General features: G+C 40.9%; 1 protein-coding gene across 1 annotated transcript in view; it reads right to left on the bottom strand.

Annotated features, from left to right (window-relative positions):
• Positions 1–22,046, bottom strand: part of LOC126252624 (folylpolyglutamate synthase, mitochondrial-like) — a 133,688-nt gene that overhangs the window by 7,914 nt on the left and 103,728 nt on the right. Inside the window, exon 8 of the mRNA XM_049953525.1 lies at positions 15,263–15,473. Coding sequence (XP_049809482.1) covers positions 15,263–15,473 — 211 coding nt within the window. The remainder of the gene's footprint in view (positions 1–15,262; positions 15,474–22,046) is intronic.

The raw sequence follows: 22,046 nt of genomic DNA on the forward strand, positions 1-22,046 counted from the left end.
TTGTGTACTGTTGCACTGCCGAGACAGCACCTGTAGCACCACAGACTATGGACTGAGGAATACCGTGCGTTGCTCATACAACTGACTGGGAAGCTCTATGGGCTGTTGAAGAAGAGTCAAGTATCAGTGCGAGAAAAATTGTGCTAGCATATGCTACATCTCCCAGTTCAGCACGGAGAATACTTCAGGAGCATCTCACGTATCCGTGTGGCCTGCAACATATGCAGGGCCTTAAGCCTGGGAATAAACAAATTTCCAAACCAACACATATGGACCAATTGCAATCCTCATGCTACAGTACAGGTTAGACATCAACATCATTAAAGATTAATGTGTGGGGTAGAACTGCAGGTGACTGGTAAGGTCACATGTTTTCCCAGCACTTCTTATAGAACTTTTCTCCAGGGACAACTTAAACACACAACAAAGATACAGAAACTTAATGACATGTCACGCAAGTTGCGGTATCAGCCCTTATCGGGTCAGCCGCACTTACTAATATGTTTGCCATGAGTTACACCACCGCATTTCCTACAGCCACCCCCGTGGCACGAGGATGCTGACACAGACAATTGTGTCACTGATGATGAGATGCAAGTGTCCCTTCTTTGAAGCTCCGGCAACAGGTCTACTCGAGTCTGAACATTCGTGCACTGTGCCCATTTTGTGTGTTTGACAGTTGAATAACATTTACAGACTTTCATAGTGACCACAGCTCGATATCTTCTGAATAGACATTGCATTGAAAGAGTGCCAGTTTTATAAATATTTTTATCCGTGTATATTTCTACATTCAAATCTACTGTTCACAACTGACGCTGCAAATACAGCAACAAAATTATGCATTATTTTTTCTATTTGATATTAGACATAGAATAAATCAATATCCAAATTCTTTGATCATGAATGGCATCCACATGCAACAAGATATTTGTCAATTTACACAGTAGTATGTCACATAAAAGGTTAAACTTCTCACAAAGAATATCTTATCACTAAAGAAGAAGTGGACTGTGGCCAAAAGAAAGACTGCGGCTCTACTGACAGCTGGCTTAGTCAACTGACTACGTACATCCATTTAAAGCAGGACATGTTGTTACAAGCCTGCTGCTAATAACATTAACTTTACTGGCTTTGCTTTCACCTGTATTAGGTTGGTTACAAAATAGATAACAAAGAGATAAATATTGATTTAACTAATATACAACATGTGTATATGAATTTATTTATTATGTTATGATTTACAACATTTAGAGTGATACTTACCATATGAACACTGGTAACAGAAATTGTTCTTGCACCTTGAACATTGTATGGACAATTTCTAATAAAATGAAGGGGGAAACATATGTCATCAACATACCACAATATTGGTTTCCCTATGTTAATTTTGCAGCAAAAAACCAGAATCTAATGAAGTCAATGGTCTTTCTCTTATATTCTGTCGCACACATAGTTAATTTCTTGGAGAGGGGAGGCCAGTATGATACTATACAAACTGAAATATCTAACCACTGCTAATAGGATGTCTGTTTTAATGGATTGTACAAGAACTTATCTTGTCCAATTTTGGAGGATGGTCTCTCCTGTATGAAGACACATCAGTGTGAATAGCTTTAGTGAGAGACAGCTGGCTCCTAAAGTTACATCACTATTCAGTCAATCCCTGAACAATGTCCTATTGTTAGAGGAACTGTTCTCTTCGTGAAAGATTTTTTTAAAAATGTGCCAGAATGAACTATTTATTATGTATAAAAGAGACGATACAGTTCAATAAAAAAGGCAAACTACAGTAGATCTATACAAAAACATGAGGCATCAGAATTATGATGGATAGTGTCACAGGTGGCAGTGCACCACCTGTAAGGAGAATGAGTGTATGCTGTCACCGCCTCCTCATTTCTTGAGCATAAACACAACAATTCTACCGCTCTGGCCGTGTATTCAGTCTGCTTTTCCCAGTAATAGGTACACTACATGATCCAAAGTATCCGGACACCTGGCTGAAAATGACTTACAAGTTCGTGGCACCCTCCATTGGTAATGGTGGAATTCAATATGGTGTTGGCCCACCCTTAGCCTTGATGACAGCTGCCACTCTCGCAGGCATACATTCAATCAGGTGCTGGAAGGTTTCTTGGGGAATGGCAGCCCATTCTTCAAAGAGTGCTGCACTGAGGAGAGGTATCGATGTTGATCAGTGAGGCCTGGCACGACGTCGACGTTCCAAAACATCCCGAAGGTTTTCTATAGGATTCAGGTTAGGACTCTGTGCAGGTCAGTCCATTACAAGGATATTATTGTCGTGTAACAACGCCGCCACAGGCCGTGCATTAGGAACAGCTGCTCGATCATGTTGAGAGATGCAATTGCGATTCCCAAATTGCTCTTCAACAGTGGAAAGCAAGAAGGTGCTTAAAACATCAATGTAGGCCTGTGCTGTGATAGTGCCATGCAAAACAACGGGTGCATGCCCCCTCCATGAAAAACACGACCACACCATAACACTACCGCCTCTGAACTTTACTGTTGGCACTACACACGCTGGCAGATGACGTCGACCAGGCATTCACCATACCCAAACACTGCCATTGGATCGCCATAATGTGTACCGTGATTCGTCACTCCACACAACGTTTTTCCACTGTTCAATCGTACAACATTTACGCTCCTTACACCAAGCAAGGCGCCGTTTGGCATATACCTGTGTGATGTGTGGCTTATAAGCAGCTGCTCGACCATGAAATCCAAGTTTCCTCACCTCCCGCCAAATTGTCATAGTACTTGCAGTGGATTCTGATGCAGTTTGGAATTCCTGTGTGATGATCTGGATAGATGTCTGCCTATTACACATTATGACCCTGTTCAACTGGTGGCGGGGTCTCTGTCAGTCAAGAGACTAGATTGGTCTGTATGCTTTTGTGCTGTATTTTTTTAAGACCTGTTCACATTACAAATTTTCTGTTTCAGTTTTTGCTTACTTGGACTATCATCATCATCATCATCATCATCATCATGCACCATACAGAGTTTTCTTTTAATTTGTCCCAAATGCATTTCTCTCTTGTGCAACTTTTCTGGGTTCATATCCAGCAGTCTGACACAGCCTGTACTGATAACTGTCTACCAGAAAAATCAAAATATAATTTATATTTCATTAATAACTTTAAAAGCTCAAGCAGTGTTAGCTTCATGAAAAGAAATCTTTATTATGAATTTTCTAAGAGTTCTTTATTTTCAAGCCTTGTTGTACTAATTTGAATACTTTGATTCCCAGATCATTACATAATTCAATACACATTCTTCAAGAGACTGTTGTACATTACATTTCAGTCTTTCAGTTCTGGAAATGTTATCTCTACTGCAAGAATATTTTAAGCCTGGTTAATAGTAAATGCTGATTGCATTCTGTCATGTGTAAAAGGTATGCAGGTGTTAGCAAACTACATTCAAGTCAAGTTCTGCTTAGTAGTTCACTTGCTATCTACCATACATCTGATGTTTCTGAAAAAGTTAAGAAACAAGTGATTCCTAATCTCTTCTTGTATGGACATTACTTACTTCATAGTGACACAAATTCTGTTTATAACATGTTTTCCCTTTAGTTCTTACTTGTTTCTTAGTGGGAAACAGTCCAGTAGCTAATGCATAATCTCAATGTTTGCAAGAATTTGCGCAATGAAATCCTCATTTTGTCGTGTCCCCTTCCATTCACTGGAACAGACACCAAGTAATAGAAAAAAAAAATGGCAGAGAACACTAACAAATTGCTCAATTTGAACAAACAAGTATCAGTGAATCAGAATTCTATAAGGTACGCAAGGTGGGTGAGCGTTAGAAAAGACTCAATCATGTCTGGTACTCATTCACTGCTGTTCACTCGTCTGCAGCTGGTTGTTGGCCTTTTCATGTAGCTTCAAAGAAAGCTGCTTTGACACTACGATCACAAAAAGTAGTCTTCCGTTGCAAACTAATTTATTTTCACTGTGAGTAATTAATGCTCTGTTTTTAAATTTCCTCCTCAACTACACTCCTGGAAATGGAAAAAAGAACACATTGACACCGGTGTGTCAGACCCACCATACTTGCTCCGGACACTGCGAGAGGGCTGTACAAGCAATGATCACACGCACGGCACAGCAGACACACCAGGAACCGCGGTGTTGGCCGTCGAATGGCGCTAGCTGCGCAGCATTTGTGCACCGCCACCGTCAGTGTCAGCCAGTTTGCCGTGGCATACGGAGCTCCATCGCAGTCTTTAACACTGGTAGCATGCCGCGACAGCGTGGACGTGAACCGTATGTGCAGTTGACGGACTTTGAGCGAGGGCGTATAGTGGGCATGCGGGAGGCCGGGTGGACGTACCGCCGAATTGCTCAACACGTGGGGCGTGAGGTCTCCACAGTACATCGATGTTGTCGCCAGTGGTCGGCGGAAGGTGCACGTGCCCGTCGACCTGGGACTGGACCGCAGCGACGCACGGATGCACGCCAAGACCGTAGGATCCTACGCAGTGCCGTAGGGGATCGCACCGCCACTTCCCAGCAAATTAGGGACACTGTTGCTCCTGGTGTATCGGCGAGGACCATTCGCAACCGTCTCCATGAAGCTGGGCTACGGTCCCGCACACCGTTAGGCCGTCTTCCGCTCACGCCCCAACATCGTGCAGCCCGCCTCCAGTGGTGTCGCGACAGGCGTGAATGGAGGGACGAATGGAGACGTGTCGTCTTCAGCGATGAGAGTCGCTTCTGCCTTGGTGCCAATGATGGTCGTATGCGTGTTTGGCGCCGTGCAGGTGAGCGCCACAATCAGGACTGCATACGACCGAGGCACACAGGGCCAACACCCGGCATCATGGTGTGGGGAGCGATCTCCTACACTGGCCGTACACCACTGGTGATCGTCGAGGGGACACTGAATAGTGCACGGTACATCCAAACCGTCATCGAACCCATCGTTCTACCATTCCTAGACCGGCAAGGGAACTTGCTGTTCCAACAGGACAATGCACATCCGCATGTATCCCGTGCCACCCAACGTGCTCTAGAAGGTGTAAGTCAACTACCCTGGCCAGCAAGATCTCCGGATCTGTCCCCCATTGAGCATGTTTGGGACTGGATGAAGCGTCGTCTCACGCGGTCTGCACGTCCAGCACGAACGCTGGTCCAACTGAGGCGCCAGGTGGAAATGGCATGGCAAGCCGTTCCACAGGACTACATCCAGCATCTCTACGATCGTCTCCATGGGAGAACAGCAGCCTGCATTGCTGCAAAAGGTGGATATACACTGTACTAGTGCCGACATTGTGCATGCTCTGTTGTCTATGTCTATGTGCCTGTGGTTCTGTCAGTGTGATCATGTGATGTATCTGACCCCAGGAATGTGTCAATAAAGTTTCCCCTTCCTGGGACAATGAATTCACGGTGTTCTTATTTCAATTTCCAGGAGTGTATAATGAGGAGCCAGTGGAAGGCATCAACTGAAAAATGTATAAAGTTTTGGAATGATGCTAAAGAAGGTTACAGCCACAATTCAATTTTAAGTGTACTATTTTGATGTGTTTCACAATTATGTAGGAATTCAGAAATGTACATACCTATTTTCCTATTCCATTTAGCTTCCTTCATCAAAACACCAGGCAAAATAAATCTATCTCAACATCAAAGATTTACATTGTAGCTATAACTAGTGCTACTATCATGTGAAACTTGTGTGATGATAATTACCAGTGGGGGAACGGGTGTGGGGAATTTGCAGCATCAGTAGAGTTAGCACGCTATGCTCATTCCTTCATGTTCTCCTCCCATCCATCTAGAGTGGACGCTTGTCCACAGGTACAAACGACTGCTAGTGAACACTGGCAAATTGTAAATGGTTGTTCACTTGTGTTCACTTCCATTCGCTGGGCTGTAAATGAGGCTGTACACTAGTTCAGTCAAGTTCACTCCAGTATACACCAGGCTTTACAACAGGGAAATGATGTCATATGATGATTTTTCCTTGGCTGGGTCCCATAACCATTACATACTTTTTAAATGAAATAATTGCTGCCATTTGACAGTAAGTTTTTATTATTCATTTATTTCACTATCACAATTTCACCTGTAGAGCTATTCTCAAGTGCAATGTGACAACTCAAGTACTGCTCCTTAAACGTTATCACATTATGCCTTGCACTTAGTTACCCATATGTTTTACAGGTTTCAGTTCTCACCTTGAAAATGGCTCTACAGCCAAAATTGCAATAGTGAAATAAATAAATAAATTCAAATGACAGCAATGCTTTCAGATTAAAATGGAGATAGTTCTTGTGCAGGTAGTGCAATTGCTGCAATAGTTCAACATGTAAGCTCAACATAATTTAGACAGAATTGAGTGTGTACGGCTCTTTATTAATTCTTACTTGTAACTAATTTGTTTATTCACCAGAATTCCCAATCCACTTATATAACCTTTCTTCATGTTTGACAAGAAATCAGAAATTTTTACTCTGGGACTTGTCCGTCTGCTCCTTCTACAGTTAAGGTACTTCAGGCACCAGCGATGCTTTTTTAGCTGTACTTTGCAGCCACTAGCCAGCACTTAAGGGAGCCTTGCCTTTGCACAAGGTTGCTGTTTATTTCAGCAAACGGAATGCCATCTAGTCACTGGTGCAAAATGTAAGTGTGCGATGCTGTCGCCACCTGGAGGCTTTCACCGCTCAGGGTTGCCTGTCAGAATAGGTGCTCAATGAATCTGTTTATTACCTGATCTGGGGTGTCATAAATCAGCATGTGTATAAGTTAACTTTAAGGAAATTTCAGTTTCAATAACAATAAAAAATACATAGAAGTTCGCAATTACATTTGTAACGTGCTATACAACAAGCAAAAAACACAGGCCCGACTTCTCTTGTTGGCATGACTAGAAGACCAATATGGCACTTATCCCTTCTATGCTGCACCAGCTGCTGCAAATACACTACCTGACAGAAAATGTGAAGCACCCAAAAGACATGGTTAGACATCAGCGTAAATTCACACACATACACATCATCATATCTAAATGAATATAGCTGTCATTCTCTCTGACAGGCAGAATGGTTGCCAGTGTGTGTTCGTGCTGTTCATGTTTGGTGTTGTTTCCAGGCCTGGTAGGGTATACAAGGAATGTCCATAGTATTACATGATGTGTGATCACTGTGAAGGACACACATTGCCACATACTTGTGTGAGGCAGCATTATCAGCTTCTGACAAGAGTTTTACAGAATCCTCACTGTGGATCTCCTTTTAGCCAGCTGGTTGAAATGTGCAATATATAGATTTGTGGGGCATTTGGATGCAACAGTGGCCCAACGTTGGACCATGTGGTAATGTGTCGGCAAGCATACTGATTGTCAAGGTTCTGGTCGACCACGTCTGACCACAAGGGAGGATAGGCATATTGTGTCCCAAGCACACCATAACCCTTTCAAAACTCTGCTTGCCACCTGAGAACAAGTAATGGAGTCTCTACAAACATACTGTGTCGTCTTGCACCTTTGGTTGGAGACTGGCAGTAGACGGATTATGAAATTACCATCACATGCTTAGACTACCATTTACAACACAAACAGCTGCATTTGGAATGGTGCCATCACCAGGAAGCACGGACTGTTGATGAACAGCATCACACTGTGTACAGCGGTGAATCGCGTTCTGCACTACCCTGGATGACTGCAGCAACATGGGGAGATGTCCCATTCTTCCAACATTTTGGAGAGGCACCTTGGTGTTACTCCTTGTATCATGGTGTGACTCAGGTCACAGCTAGTAGTGACTGAGGGAACTCTCGACAGCACAACAGAATGTCTGTGACATCTATTACCTTACATGCTACAATAACATGGACCATTTCTCAACAGAACAATGCTCACCCACACACGACACCTGCCTCTGTGAACTGTGCGTCATGTTGAGGTATTCCCCTGGCCATTAAGATCACCAGAAATGTCCCCGTAGAACACATGAGGGACCACCTTGGACGTCAACTGTGCCCCAGTGCCAGTATCCAGAATATCAAGAACCAACTACAACAGTTTTAGGCCAGCTGGCCTCAGGAGAGGATACAACAACCTTATGACACCATACTGAAATGAATCTTTGGATGTATTGTAATATTAGTAATTTTCGCCTCACAAACATTAATATATGCTCAATAGTAAATGCCTGATGGCCTAAAGTTATCGAACAATTGTAAAGTAAAAGAAATGAACCATCGCATAGCAGCGACGGAGTATATTATTCTTTATCTTTGCCGTTCTTGCGCGGTGCCTGTAAATCTCTATGTACATGTATCGATTAATGGTATAAAAAAGAATTCTGTTGTTTCAAGACAAATGAGGCTTTTGGCGCCTCACATTTTACTGTTTGTATTCTATGAAAGGCGGACGCGGACTTGCTGCGTTCCGCAACTGTATTTTATATTCTATGTGAAAATACTGAGTGAATATGCTAAATGTTATTTTTTTTAATCAGAAAACATGTAGTTTCTTGTAACTGATTACGAACAGACAGCATCAAGAGGACATTTTGACTTATGTATAAAGTATTTAACCACAATGGTCATCTATTGTAATTTAATATGAAAAGGTATGTAGCATTAAAAAAAAAAGGTGTGTTACAGATAAGTGTGCTTATTTTAGTAAATTAACCTTGATGATTTCCATCTCCTCATTTACTTGAATTATAATTATTTTGTGTTACTTCATCACCAGAAATTACGATCACGCTGATGGGCCGAACGCAGCATGAGACAGAAGGAACATTATCGTTTTCCTATTATTTCTGAACCAACTTTTTTGTGTAGTGTTGCATTTCTTTTAAAGTCTATAAATCTTCTGGTCCCTTAGTGTTGATACGGGTATGACTACATCGCGACTATAAAAATGCACAGAAATGATAATGTTTCTTCTGAACGATCTCAAATATATATATCACTATGCTGCTCTTATTCAGGTATTTAATGCTCAACGTATGTTATTATAATAGTATAATCAATCCGTGATTCTGTTGCCAAGTGGCCCACCAAAATATTCACTTTTTCGACATAAAAAAAGTAACAATTCTTTTTATTTTCGTCCCTCAAGAGCAACGCTACAGTATCCAGGGCGGAGGGGATGCTATGTCATAGTGATAAATCGGCTCATAGTGTCAAGTTCTTTGTAAGTTTGACACGATTTTGTAATCCCTGCAATAACATCACATTCCCTCTCAATCCATGAAATTTCATTTCAGATTCTCCTCCTCTTGTGGATGTTCTCCTCCTCTTGTGGATGATTTTCAATTTTTTTGTCAGGCAGAGAATTTGGTACAGTTTGCTCTCTCCACAGTCTACACCGTCTCCCACCCCTCTCGTGTTTCAATTCCACTTTGAATCCTGACATAACTGAAAACTAGGAAGCTGCAGCAAGTCGTGCACCTCGTCATAATTTTTGAAAGCCTTTGGCTGTTTCAAAATAACAATCTAAATATGAATGGAACAGGAAAGGAAACGACTGATAGTGGTACAAGATAGTCTCCGCCCACCGCCACATAGTGGTTGATAGAGTATGTATGTAGACATAGATATCAGTGATTTCATAAATTTCAAAACTTCAATGAACTTTTATTATGTATTTTAACAATAATGATCTCAAGTTATGCCTTCTACTTGGTACTCTTAAATAAATATCATTCTTTCAAAAAAATATCTGGCTGAGTTGGCTTTAGTAACTGGGCCATATTCACGCTACACCTCTGAACACTAGGTTCCTTTCTTGCCTACGAGTCATCAACCCACATGCATTAAGAAACAAATTGCCTGTCACAGCAGCAGTACCCCTAACTTTATTGTCTCCTAGTTCTCCATGACATGGCTCTCCCCACAACTTACAGTTTAATTTATTCCTTTCATAAATGAACCTTATGGTGCAGTCATAAACATTATAATATGATTGAAAACTTCCTTTACGTAACTAGATAAATCCTCTCAATATGCAGCCAAACATTTCCAAGTACACAATTGAAAATTATAAACCAGAAAATTCTTGAGTATGGTGAATACTATTACTCAGAAAAATATAGAATGAAAGGCCATTTGGAGCTAAGCAGTTTTTTTTTTCATTAAGTAATTAGGTGTTTACAAGAAGCCAACAATCACAACAGTCAATCTAAACTACTTGTAAAAAGTTAAAACTGTGTACTGGACTAGGACTCTTCACCAACAGCTCTGCTTTTCTCAGAAAATAAGCTGCTAGCTGCTTAATTTGTAGCATACTGCCCATGAAAGGCATGCATCCTGGTTTGAGTCCTATTCTGGCACACAATATTAACTTATAGGGACCAGAAAAAAAGGGTTTTATTTTTTGGCCAAAATCAATGTCATTTTTTGCCCAATTTGGTGTAATTGTTTCACAGTTTTAGTATTATTTTTTAAAGACTTGTATTCCGAGTATGTTCTTTATTTCTGTCTTATTTATACCCAACTGTCACATTATACTTATTGGCATCACTATCTCATTTATTTCCATTATTGTAAAAGGAAACCATGTTAAACCTTTCAAATACACTCCTGGAAATGGAAAAAAGAACACATTGACACCGGTGTGTCAGACCCACCATACTTGCTCCGGACACTGCGAGAGGGCTGTACAAGCAATGATCACACGCACGGCACAGCAGACACACCAGGAACCGCGGTGTTGGCCGTCGAATGGCGCTAGCTGCGCAGCATTTGTGCACCGCCGCCGTCAGTGTCAGCCAGTTTGCCGTGGCATACGGAGCTCCATCGCAGTCTTTAACACTGGTAGCATGCCGCGACAGCGTGGACGTGAACCGTATGTGCAGTTGACTGACTTTGAGCGAGGGCGTATAGTGGGCATGCGGGAGGCCGGGTGGACGTACTGCCGAATTGCTCAACACGTGGGGCGTGACGTCTCCACAGTACATCGATGTTGTCGCCAGTGGTCGGCAGAAGGTGCACGTGCCCGTCGACCTGGGACCGGACCGCAGCGACGCACGGATGCACGCCAAGACCGTAGGATCCTACGCAGTGCCGTAGGGGATCGCACCGCCACTTCCCAGCAAATTAGGGACACTGTTGCTCCTGGTGTATCGGCGAGGACCATTCGCAACCGTCTCCATGAAGCTGGGCTACGGTCCCGCACACCGTTAGGCCGTCTTCCGCTCACGCCCCAACATCGTGCAGCCCGCCTCCAGTGGTGTCGCGACAGGCGTGAATGGAGGGACGAATGGAGACGTGTCGTCTTCAGCGATGAGAGTCGCTTCTGCCTTGGTGCCAATGATGGTCGTATGCGTGTTTGGCGCCGTGCAGGTGAGCGCCACAATCAGGACTGCATACGACCGAGGCACACAGGGCCAACACCCGGCATCATGGTGTGGGGAGCGATCTCCTACACTGGCCGTACACCACTGGTGATCGTCGAGGGGACACTGAATAGTGCACGGTACATCCAAACCGTCATCGAACCCATCGTTCTACCATTCCTAGACCGGCAAGGGAACGTGCTGTTCCAACAGGACAATGCACGTCCACATGTATCCCGTGCCACCCAACGTGCTCTAGAAGGTGTAAGTCAACTACCCTGGCCAGCAAGATCTCCGGATCTGTCCCCCATTGAGCATGTTTGGGACTGGATGAAGCGTCGTCTCACGCGGTCTGCACGTCCAGCACGAACGCTGGTCCAACTGAGGCGCCAGGTGGAAATGGCATGGCAAGCCGTTCCACAGGACTACATCCAGCATCTCTACGATCGTCTCCATGGGAGAATATCAGCCTGCATGTGTCAATAAAGTTTCCCCTTCCTGGGACAATGAATTCACGGTGTTCTTATTTCAATTTCCAGGAGTGTACAATCCATTAAAGAATAGTAACTATGCCACCAGACAAAGCTGAAATTTTTTTTGAAAGAAGGTATTGTCATAACGCCCAAGTTGTCTTGTGAGAGACAAAGCCAGCAACCCATGAACACTTCACTATAAAGTGAAAAATGCCTCTCGGAGCCTACATTTGAACATAGAAGCCTCCATCATAGCAGTAGACATTTGATGTGTCCACAATAATGACCACATCTCCTGCTGGCATGGAAAACCGCTTTTTCACTAGATTCTGAGTTAAACCATCATATTGGATGGTTTTTATATTTATACTTGCATTTAACAAAAATCTGCAGTTTCTCTGATGCACCACACTAAAGATCGGTTGCAACTAGTGAGTTAGTATTAAAGTCAGCTTACTCTCCTTCAAATATTATTCCACTGTTCCACATCACTCTGCACTCAACACAACACAACATTGAACAACCAGGCCCAGATTTTAATTTCAACTCAAGTTGTTTATTGCTCACCATTCATTAACACAGAATTACTCACTACAAATAGGAAATATCACACTTTTAAACTGCTCCCTACAACAATGCATAAGTGCTGAAGGTGCGAGAAGTCAAAAACACTCTCTCGACTTAGCTACAGAAATTTTATAAAACCACACAATATGTTAGGTTGGTGCATTAGTTTGTGATGTTTCTCATACGTTTAATAAACACAACAGATACACATAACAAGAGACTTTAGTCATCAATAACATATTCTCCTTCACTATTTACAACAGCCTGCCAATGCAGGGGTAACTTTTTGATTCCACAATGGTAGAAATCATAAGGTTTTGTGGCGAAGAACTCTTAGAGCTATGTTCAGATCACATTTTCATCCGGAAAGAAGTTCCTTGAAGGGTATTCGATAGATAGCGTAAAAGGTGAAAGTCTGATGGCACAAGATCAGGTAAAATATGGTAGGTGCAGAATGACTTCCCAACCTAACTCCCATATAGTGTTTTTTGTCAATATAGCACAAAACGGGTGGGCATTTTATAGAACAGCATCACTTCACATAGTGTTTCTAGCCATTGTTCTTCGACTGTGACTGCAAGATGTATCAGTTGTTGACAGCAAATGTCAACAGTGATGGTTACACCTCGATGAAGCAATTCATTGTACAGCACATTGCTGCTGTTCCACCAAATACATAACATTATCTTTTGTGGATGTGTGCAGATCTTTGTATGGGGAGTTACTGCTTTTTTAGGCTCAACCATACCTTTCTTTTCCTTATGTTAGCATAAAGACACCATTTCTTATCACCAGCAATGAGGAATAGTTGCTGTTGTTCACGAGCAAAGTGATGACGAGCAAGCAGACACACACACAAGGCCACACTCTGATTTTCATGATTTCGGCTTTGAGCATGCGGTGCCCACGCACCCAGTTTTTGAACCTTCCCCACTGCACACAAATGGTTCATAATGGTGGAATGATCACAGTTTATCACATTTTCCAGTTCTCTACTACACTGACCTGGATCATTGAGAATAATTAAATGATCTCCATCAAGCCCCACAGGTCTTCCTGAATATGGAGAGTCACTACTGTCAAAACAAGTCTCCTTAAAACAAGCGAGCCATTTATTTCTGTGCATATTATCCCCACACATAGAGCAAATCTTTCTGGCTGCCTCCGCTGCTGGCATCCCTTTCTTGAAATCAAACAAAAGATTGTTCTGGTTTCTCCACCTAGCACTCCATTTTCTGGCATCTACAGCTCCACTCACTATGTCAAAATGTAAACTCAAATAGTAGCAGTGAACCACAAATAAAAAATGACAATGATAAATAAACCCATTAGCAATTGAAATAACACTAAGCAAAACAAAATCTCTACAAACTTATGCACCAACCTAATAGTATAGTAACATTACCTGCAAAGATTCATACTGGGGGTAGGCACTCATGATGTTTCAAGGTGACTGGTTGCCTTCCCCTAATTTTGTGTATTGTTCTATCCTGGAATTTCCTACCTATTGTTCCATCCAAGAATTTCCACTATTGCTGATCTTTACATACCCTATGTATGGCTACCTACAGCTCAGAATGGAGTTCCATATTCCAATTGAAATACCTACAACACGTTTCCTGTAGACATAAGGGCGAAAACTGAAAATCTCCAAATATGGAGTAAAGTCATACATCTTATTGACAACTGTACTTATAGTTTACCAGACTCTTTAGACACAGTACTGTAAATTACAGTAAACCCTAACTTTCATATTTTTTTATTTTACTTTTCATTTTTACAGGTTGAACCCAATCTCCACAAACAAAATTTTGGAGATTGTTCAGGGACACTTTCCGGGTATTTTCACATAAGTAACCAGCTGTCTCTGGTAGCTAATCACAAAGTAATTGCATTTCATTTGATTTCTTACACAGTCATGGAAATGTTGGCAGTATGCACTGTGTGTCTTGTTTGGGAACAAACATGTTTCTTTCACTCACAGTACTTGCTGTTGTCCACAAGTTTTCATTCAGTAATGCCCAGTTCTATCTCAGGTTTGTGTTTCTGACAGTGTTAGTTGTGTTGACAGTGATACACAACAGTATGGGTAGTTTTACTGATGAAGTATTGGCCAATATGCGTCTTGTGTCTGGGTTCACCAAATGCAATGGAAGAGGAGGACAACAACCCCAACTGAGAAGTTCCCACAGGGACGGCAACTGAATCAGAATACTTCCCAACTGCAACTTTTGCAACTCTTCATCAGTAAACCTATCCTTATTATTGTCAATGACTGTTAACATACAACTAACACAGATGGAAAGACAGTACTGAGCAGTACTGAATAGAATTTGAAAGCAAAGAGTGAAGTGGGCATAACCGTTGTCACCATCAAATGGAGAAAGTTTCCATACAAAATCTGCAATGCAAACAACTGACATTTGCACTGTTGTGCAGATATTTTCACTACAATACAGATATCAAGATAAATGAGGAGCAAGAAATTAAATGAGATACAATTACTCTGTAATAGCAGATCCTATATATCAAAATATTCAGGAAATATCTCTGAACAACCTCCAGAATTTTGTCGGTGAAGTTTGGATTCACCCCGTGTAAACATTTACAGTGGTCTCTGAAATCAGTACAGTTACATAAATGTTTTATTTGGAGTGTCTGATAAAAACAGCAACTGAAAGTGGCACTGGCTTTTTTGAAAATATCTGCTTGTGTTCAAATCTTTAACTATTCACGTAACTTTACTTGTTCTACACCTATTCAGGCTCGTCTTCCTGACAGGAGTTACAGAACAGAAAGTATGAAACAATAATGCAAGGAGTACGAATTTGCTATCTTGTCCACTAGTAAATTGCTAATGTTGCCTTAATCAACTTTGTTACTGCTTTTCACTTACTAATCTGGCTCCTTGGGTGAAACATTTCGGAACCACTGGGAGCACAGAGCCATGCTTTCAGCTGTGTGGGCTCCGTCCAGGAAGAAGGTGATAGGGGGCACCCTCAGCACCTGCATCCTGCCCGGCCACTGACACTGCGTTAGACCCCGCTCGGTGCTGCAGGAGATGGCAAACGTTGGAGCGACTGGCAGCATTGTTGACTGCAGGATGGCTGCAAGCAACCGAGCAAACGAGTAATGTACAACGTGACTGAGAACACCATTGTGCAAACTGCAGAGTTGTATTATAATTTTTTATACTCATTACAAGCAATTTGTTTTTGGCACATTGAAGAGTACACAAGACAAGTTTTTCACCTTCACTCAATCTAGTCTGTTCTGAGGAAACAACAACAACAACAACAACAACAACAACAACAATAATAATAATAAAATAGAACAAAACTTTCAATCAAACTTTTCCTGCACGTATCACAGAAATAAAAATGACAATACATGGATAGAAACTTTCCATTCAAAGGAAAGATGAAACCTTAGCAACAAAAATGTGAAAAACCAACTACTCTAATTAGTTCTAATGGACCAAGAGATCAGAATGAACCTTCACCTCCCATGAATTGCAAAGAGTTCAAACACAACATCGACTAAGAATCAATAAGCCTGCTGGATCCTATAATAGCAAAAATCGTGGAAGTTCGCACATGAAGAAGCAAAAATGTACACAAAACAATAATAAACATATGTGAGAAAGAAGAAGTAAAAGATGACTGGAAAATAGCCTCGATTCATCATCTGCATAATAAATGCATAAATACATAGATGAATAACTACTGTGGTATCTCACTACTTCCAGTAATGTACCAGACATTGTCACTACTCACCTTAAATGACTATAACAAAATGGCGATCATAAACTGGGAAAATATCAAAGAGGGTTCCAAACAGGTCAGTTGACAGTAGAACAAATATTGAATCTGAAAACACTGAGAAGGTGGAGCACACTGAGAGCAGTTCCTTGCTGGCCTCAGTGTCATGCTCCGCTGATTGCTCGTAGCTCACTTATACATAGGATGGCATGAGCTTCATTTTCAATACTGACTGATCTGATTGCCATGCATATATGATTGTTTTTAATTAATTATTATCACCTGATGATTGTGTAATGCTCTGAACTTGCCATGCAGTTAATAAACAAATTTTCATTACAACTGACGCATATTCTTACTTTATATGTTACTCAGTTGCAGATGTCCACCACATCAAATCCTTTGTAAGAAATTGAACGTAACATGACTCTATATGGTGAAAAAAAAGTACACTTTCACCATAACAATCTGCCAGCATATTTTCTGGTTTTCAAACAAAGAAATGGAATTTTGACAGTATTAGGAAAAGAACAGTTTTCTGTTCAATGTAAAGATGACACATTGAGTTGCAGACAGGCACAACAAACAGACTGCAGTCTGAGCTGCCAGATAGAGCGGTCATGCATGCATGCCTTTTAATTGTCTTACACAGCACTGTGTCAGAGGAAGCTCAGTTGAAGATAGTCATCCATTTTTGATGCACAAAAAGTAAATTGAAATTAAAGGAACTGTCTGACTGGCTGTTAAACTGGACAGTGGGAGATGTGCTACAGTCATACTGTAAACACAGTGGCACATTTCTCGAAGCACTTTCTGCTTGGAGCAAACAGCACATTTAAACATTGACATACTCTTCTTTGGAAGTTCACTCTCAATAATATTTCGAAAATGCCTCCCAGTAGATTGTAGGGGATTACCATAATCAAAGCACTTTTCTCGGACAACTTTCCTCCTTTCTGTGGGATAAGCTTCAACAATTTCCCTTACCAGAGACAGATGAAAATCTGCTATTGACGTTTTTTGCCCTGTTACTACCTGATGGAGAGCACGAGTATTTAAAATGCACAAGGTGAGCAAGTGCAAAAATAGCTTTTTATACCACTTCGCCATCTTCCACATTGATCTGAGTGAACTCAGTAATATATCAGTATGTCAGTATGGTCAACTGTCCCCATACTCTAGTTATAATGTGTAACACACTGCAGTTTTTTGATTCTTACACCTGTCTTTCTGTTAGTCTTTTCCGTCTGAAATATTTCTATAGTATTACAGGTGGTCAATATCCATGTTTCTCTTTTTGTCACACTTTTCAGGGCAAGAATTATACCAGTGGACATAAACTGGATGTCTCCTCATTTCAGCTGTGTTGCGCTAATGCCACAAACTTTCCCCAAATTCTGGAAGCCAATTTCTGCAGTTAGACCTGTAAACGCAATAAAATCCAGAACATAACCAGTCCAACAGTCACACAGCACGAGTATTTTTATTCCAAATCTACTGCTTTGGACAAAATACACTGTTTGAAAGATAATCATCCTTTACACAGCAATAGGCTTTCATCAATGCAGAGCTTCTGATATGCATGAAACGCACTCTGGAATGTTGTGTGAACTTTACCCTTAATGTTTCTAATATTGAATAACCTGTCCCCTTCATTGTTGATAAAGTTTTCACTATAATGAAGCATTTAAAAAATTAAAATAAAATGGTCTCTGAACATAATTTTGCCGAATACCAGTGTGTTCAAGAGTATGTCCTTTTACCAACAGTCACTAATTTTCAGCTTTTTCCTATGAGCCATAGGCAGATAAACAGCAATGAAGGACTAGAGTTCCACAAATTCCATTTCTTTCCATCTTGAGAGATGAAAATGCACCAAGCATAATTGCATTGGTCTATCAGTAAAATCTGCTGGTTTCAATTGCAAAAGATTTCATCAGATCTTCTGCTAACTATATGGGGGAAAGTGTCATAATGCTAGTATTTTGAGCTAATCCACACTTGTGCCCTGGAGCTGAATTGCCAAACGCATGCACAAATGGATGAAAATCACTTTTCTTCCAGTCAAAAGTGTCACTAAAATGTTCTCTTTTTCCACACATTTTGCTCTCACAACCAGAAAACTTCAGGTTCTGAAGAATTTTCATGTCTTGTAGAGACAGAGGGACATGCTGGTCAGCTGATTTACTTTGCTCACAACTGTTACTTCGAGACTCTGTAGAAGAGTCATCTATCAAAGATTTCACTCTCACTGTTGTTTCCCATTAGAATCTCCACAATTCCTTCCTCCATATAATCATGACAGTGTACCATTTTCTCAATCCAAAATGAAGACGAAAACAGCAACACAAATAAGATCACAACAGCAAATGCACTACACAGACTAAACATTGGAAAGCTACCGAGGACTTGGGCAGAAAATGCAGCTACTTGGCCACTCTACCCGGCCATTGGGTGCCTTGCACATTAATGTGTCTGGAGCAAACAGACCTGAGCAGCTCTCGACACATCGGGAGCAGAAAGGTATTGGCAAGTTGGCGTGTGTACACACCTTCTAAAGCACCTGACGGGAGGAACAATGGCACACAAAAACACGTTCAGAGTACCTGGGGACAGCAGCAGTGGCACGTGTTAGCAGATCTAGAGCAGTCATAGGTTAAACCCAGATCTAGAACATTATAACCTGTTGGAAAACAGTTTACAGCAATCAAACCACATATGAATGGTGGTATAAGTATACTCACTGTTCCACATACTATGTGGGCATGAGCCATGTCATGCTACATGGTTTATGTCAAGATGAAAAAAAAGAGCAATATCATTCAATCAACTGCTTCTAGCTTTTAGATGGGAAAACTTTAGACGAGAAAAAATGACATTCGATGCCGTTTATGGCAACATCTCAGTCCCTCACATGGTGTGTGGGACTGTGGGTATATTTATAAAACCATATGTATTTGGTTTCAGACTTCTCCAACACCTCGTCTGAACTGCCGCAGCATGTAACAACTATATGTTGTAGAGTAGGCTTGAACATCCCACAATGCTTGATAATAACAAAATGTCAAAACTGCAGTTGCAGTAAATATTTTTAACAGCAATTTGTAGAATGACTTCATTCAATAAAGAAATGGGTCACAAGTAAAAGACGTCTGATTAAGTGCAGGAAGGGAGGGTGGTGTCATCACTGAGACACTATTTTGAAGAGTTTGACAATTTCTATTTTTGGAGACATTAAAAATTGACTGAAACACTGGGAAACATATATACACTGACGAAAGGATATCAGAACGCTAAGGAGGAGTTGAGGAACATAAGTGAAAGTTGGTAGGCATATTCCTACATCTGAAAGACGATGTCTATTCAAATTTTGATTCATATAACAACGAAAACAATCAATTATTGATAAAATTATTTACCTGGATAGATAAAAAATCTACTCATCAAGCTGCGGCAGAACACACAAATAAAAGACTGTTGTGACTGGCAAGCTTTTGGATGCAGTGGCTCCTTCTGCAGGCAGAAGGGTTGAAGGGGAAAGAAGAAAGGTGAAGGAAATGGACTGGTGAGGTCTAGGAAAAGGGGTAGATTTTGGGGAAGTCACCCAGAACCGAGGGTCAGGGGAGACTTACCGTATGGGTTGAGAAGGAAAGACTGACTGTTGGGGAATGCATTGGACAAGATTTGAAAACCTGAGAGCTTAAAGGTGGATGACAGGGTAATATGCAGGGCAGAGATTACTACTAAAACACCGTGCTCGAGTTAATAATAGTGAGAAGCTAAGTGCATTGTATGTAACAGAGGTGGGAGGGGGCGGTGAAAAATAAACGGAAAAGACAATGAAAGATGTACGAAATTAAAACTGAGTGAAGCAAAGAGTAGTTACAGTGAAGGAAAGCTTTTCTTCTCATCCCATATGGCAAGTCTCCCCTGACCCGTGGTTCTGGGTGACTTTCTCAAAATCTACCCCTTTTCCTAGACCTCTCCAATCCTTTTCCTTCACGCTTCTTCCTTCCCCTTCGACCCTTCTGCCTGACGTAGAAGCCACTGGCTTCAAAAGCTTGCCAGTCACAACAGTCTTTTATTTGTGTGTTCTGCCGCCACTTGGTGAGTATTTTTTATCTAACAAATTTCGCTTAAGTCGCGTTAGAGTGGTGCTAGTAGTGCCATTATGAGGTTTGCTTTAAAAACATACTGTAACAATTGTGAGCCTCAGGCTACATCCTACGTAAGCAATGGAAGCAACCAACAGTGCGCAACAGCTTCAGATGACAAAATACAACTGCAAATACGGTTACGGAAAGGTTCTAGGTGAGTGACGTCCGTGGTGCTGCCTGTCCTCTGCTACACCTTGTGATGTTTGAATTTGCTGCAGCACGCACGACAATGAGAGCGACAGCTACGAGTCTTCTCGGATCAGACATGCTAGCTGCTATGAAATACTTATCATCCAATTTTAAGAAAACTATTTGTCAAAAGAATTTGATTCTTCTACATCTTACACATTGCTAAATGAAGGACAGAATTTATTTTCATTATTCGTCATAGTAACTGTACTGCATGAAACTAAGTAAATGACCGCATGAAATTTTTAAGACTGCACAGGCCATACATTATTGCATATGAAATGTAGCCAACATATCGAAATTGTACTTAAAAGGTGAGAGAGGAATAATCTCTTAGATATTGGTTGTTACATCCACAGATGGGGCGCCCACAATATATCCGAATTGCTTCATGTGCATCAGGAATTGTTTCCTGTGCTTTGGGAACCAAGTGATCGTAGAAATTGTGATATTTCATAAATGGTTCAAGATATCGAAACGAGATTTTTTGACAAAGACAGCACACAGAAAGGACTTATTCTGTTGTATGATTAACACACAAATAGTTTTGGTGAAACGATCAAGCAGAGCAAAAACAAGACTCCCTATAAACTACGCAATGAGTATTTGTCTGAATTTACATAGCCAAATAAACAGTGTGGAATGGACAAATGGAGTATCAAAGCGACCAGTGTGAGGTCTAATATTGAAAGAAAATATTTAATTGCTTGAAAGTAATCAGGATAATTAAGGAAATATTAATTGCCAATTTGAGAAAAACAAATATTTCATGAACAGCTGCTGCTAGCTATGTAAATAAAGAGTCAAAAAGTTCATGTCTTCAAGGTCTAGCTATCTTGTGTGTAAGAAGATAAATTGTTGTGATATTTAACTGTCAAAAAGGCTTCCTTTGAATTAAGTGCTAAATTTAGGAATTTCGAGAAGAAGTTAGGACAGCAAATGAAGTATCAATAAGATCATGCTTTCTGAATGAAACATGAAAATATAAAAAGAAAGAAATCAGTGAAATATTTTTTGAAATGATTTGTCTAAAAGAAAACAGATCTGAGAAATATTTGATGTGCTTTTGAATGATGCTCAAAATCATGTACAGAAAATGAGGCGCAACAAATATTTCTCTCATGAGTGTTATTTCTTACTTTTAGACAAATTGTTTCGCAAAACATTTGACTTTATTTTCAAAAAATTGTATGCTTCACCTATGCAGACTGTTCAGATTAATTGAAACGCTTGGCCTTTAACACTGATTCCTGATGAATTATGTTCCGAACAATCAAATATCAGTAATAGTTTATGGTTGTTCACAGTGTTTTATTTGAAATTTAATGTGTATGATGTTCTGGGATAGGTGTGAACACACTCAAAGATAAAGTACTTTGGCAAGACCTTAAAAATATACATTGAGATGCAATGTAAACAGTACAAATAAAACTTAGTAAACAGCTTTGGTGACAGGATTGTAACAGAGTCAGTTAAAATGTAAGTTGGGGCCAGGATTGAACCTGGGTCCCAACAATGATCCTGACTGCTAACATATGATGCTACCGTTACACCATGCTTATCTTGTACTGAA

Source organism: Schistocerca nitens, chromosome 4, assembly GCF_023898315.1.
Source record: "Schistocerca nitens isolate TAMUIC-IGC-003100 chromosome 4, iqSchNite1.1, whole genome shotgun sequence".
Taxonomy (NCBI): Eukaryota; Metazoa; Arthropoda; class Insecta; order Orthoptera; family Acrididae; genus Schistocerca; species Schistocerca nitens.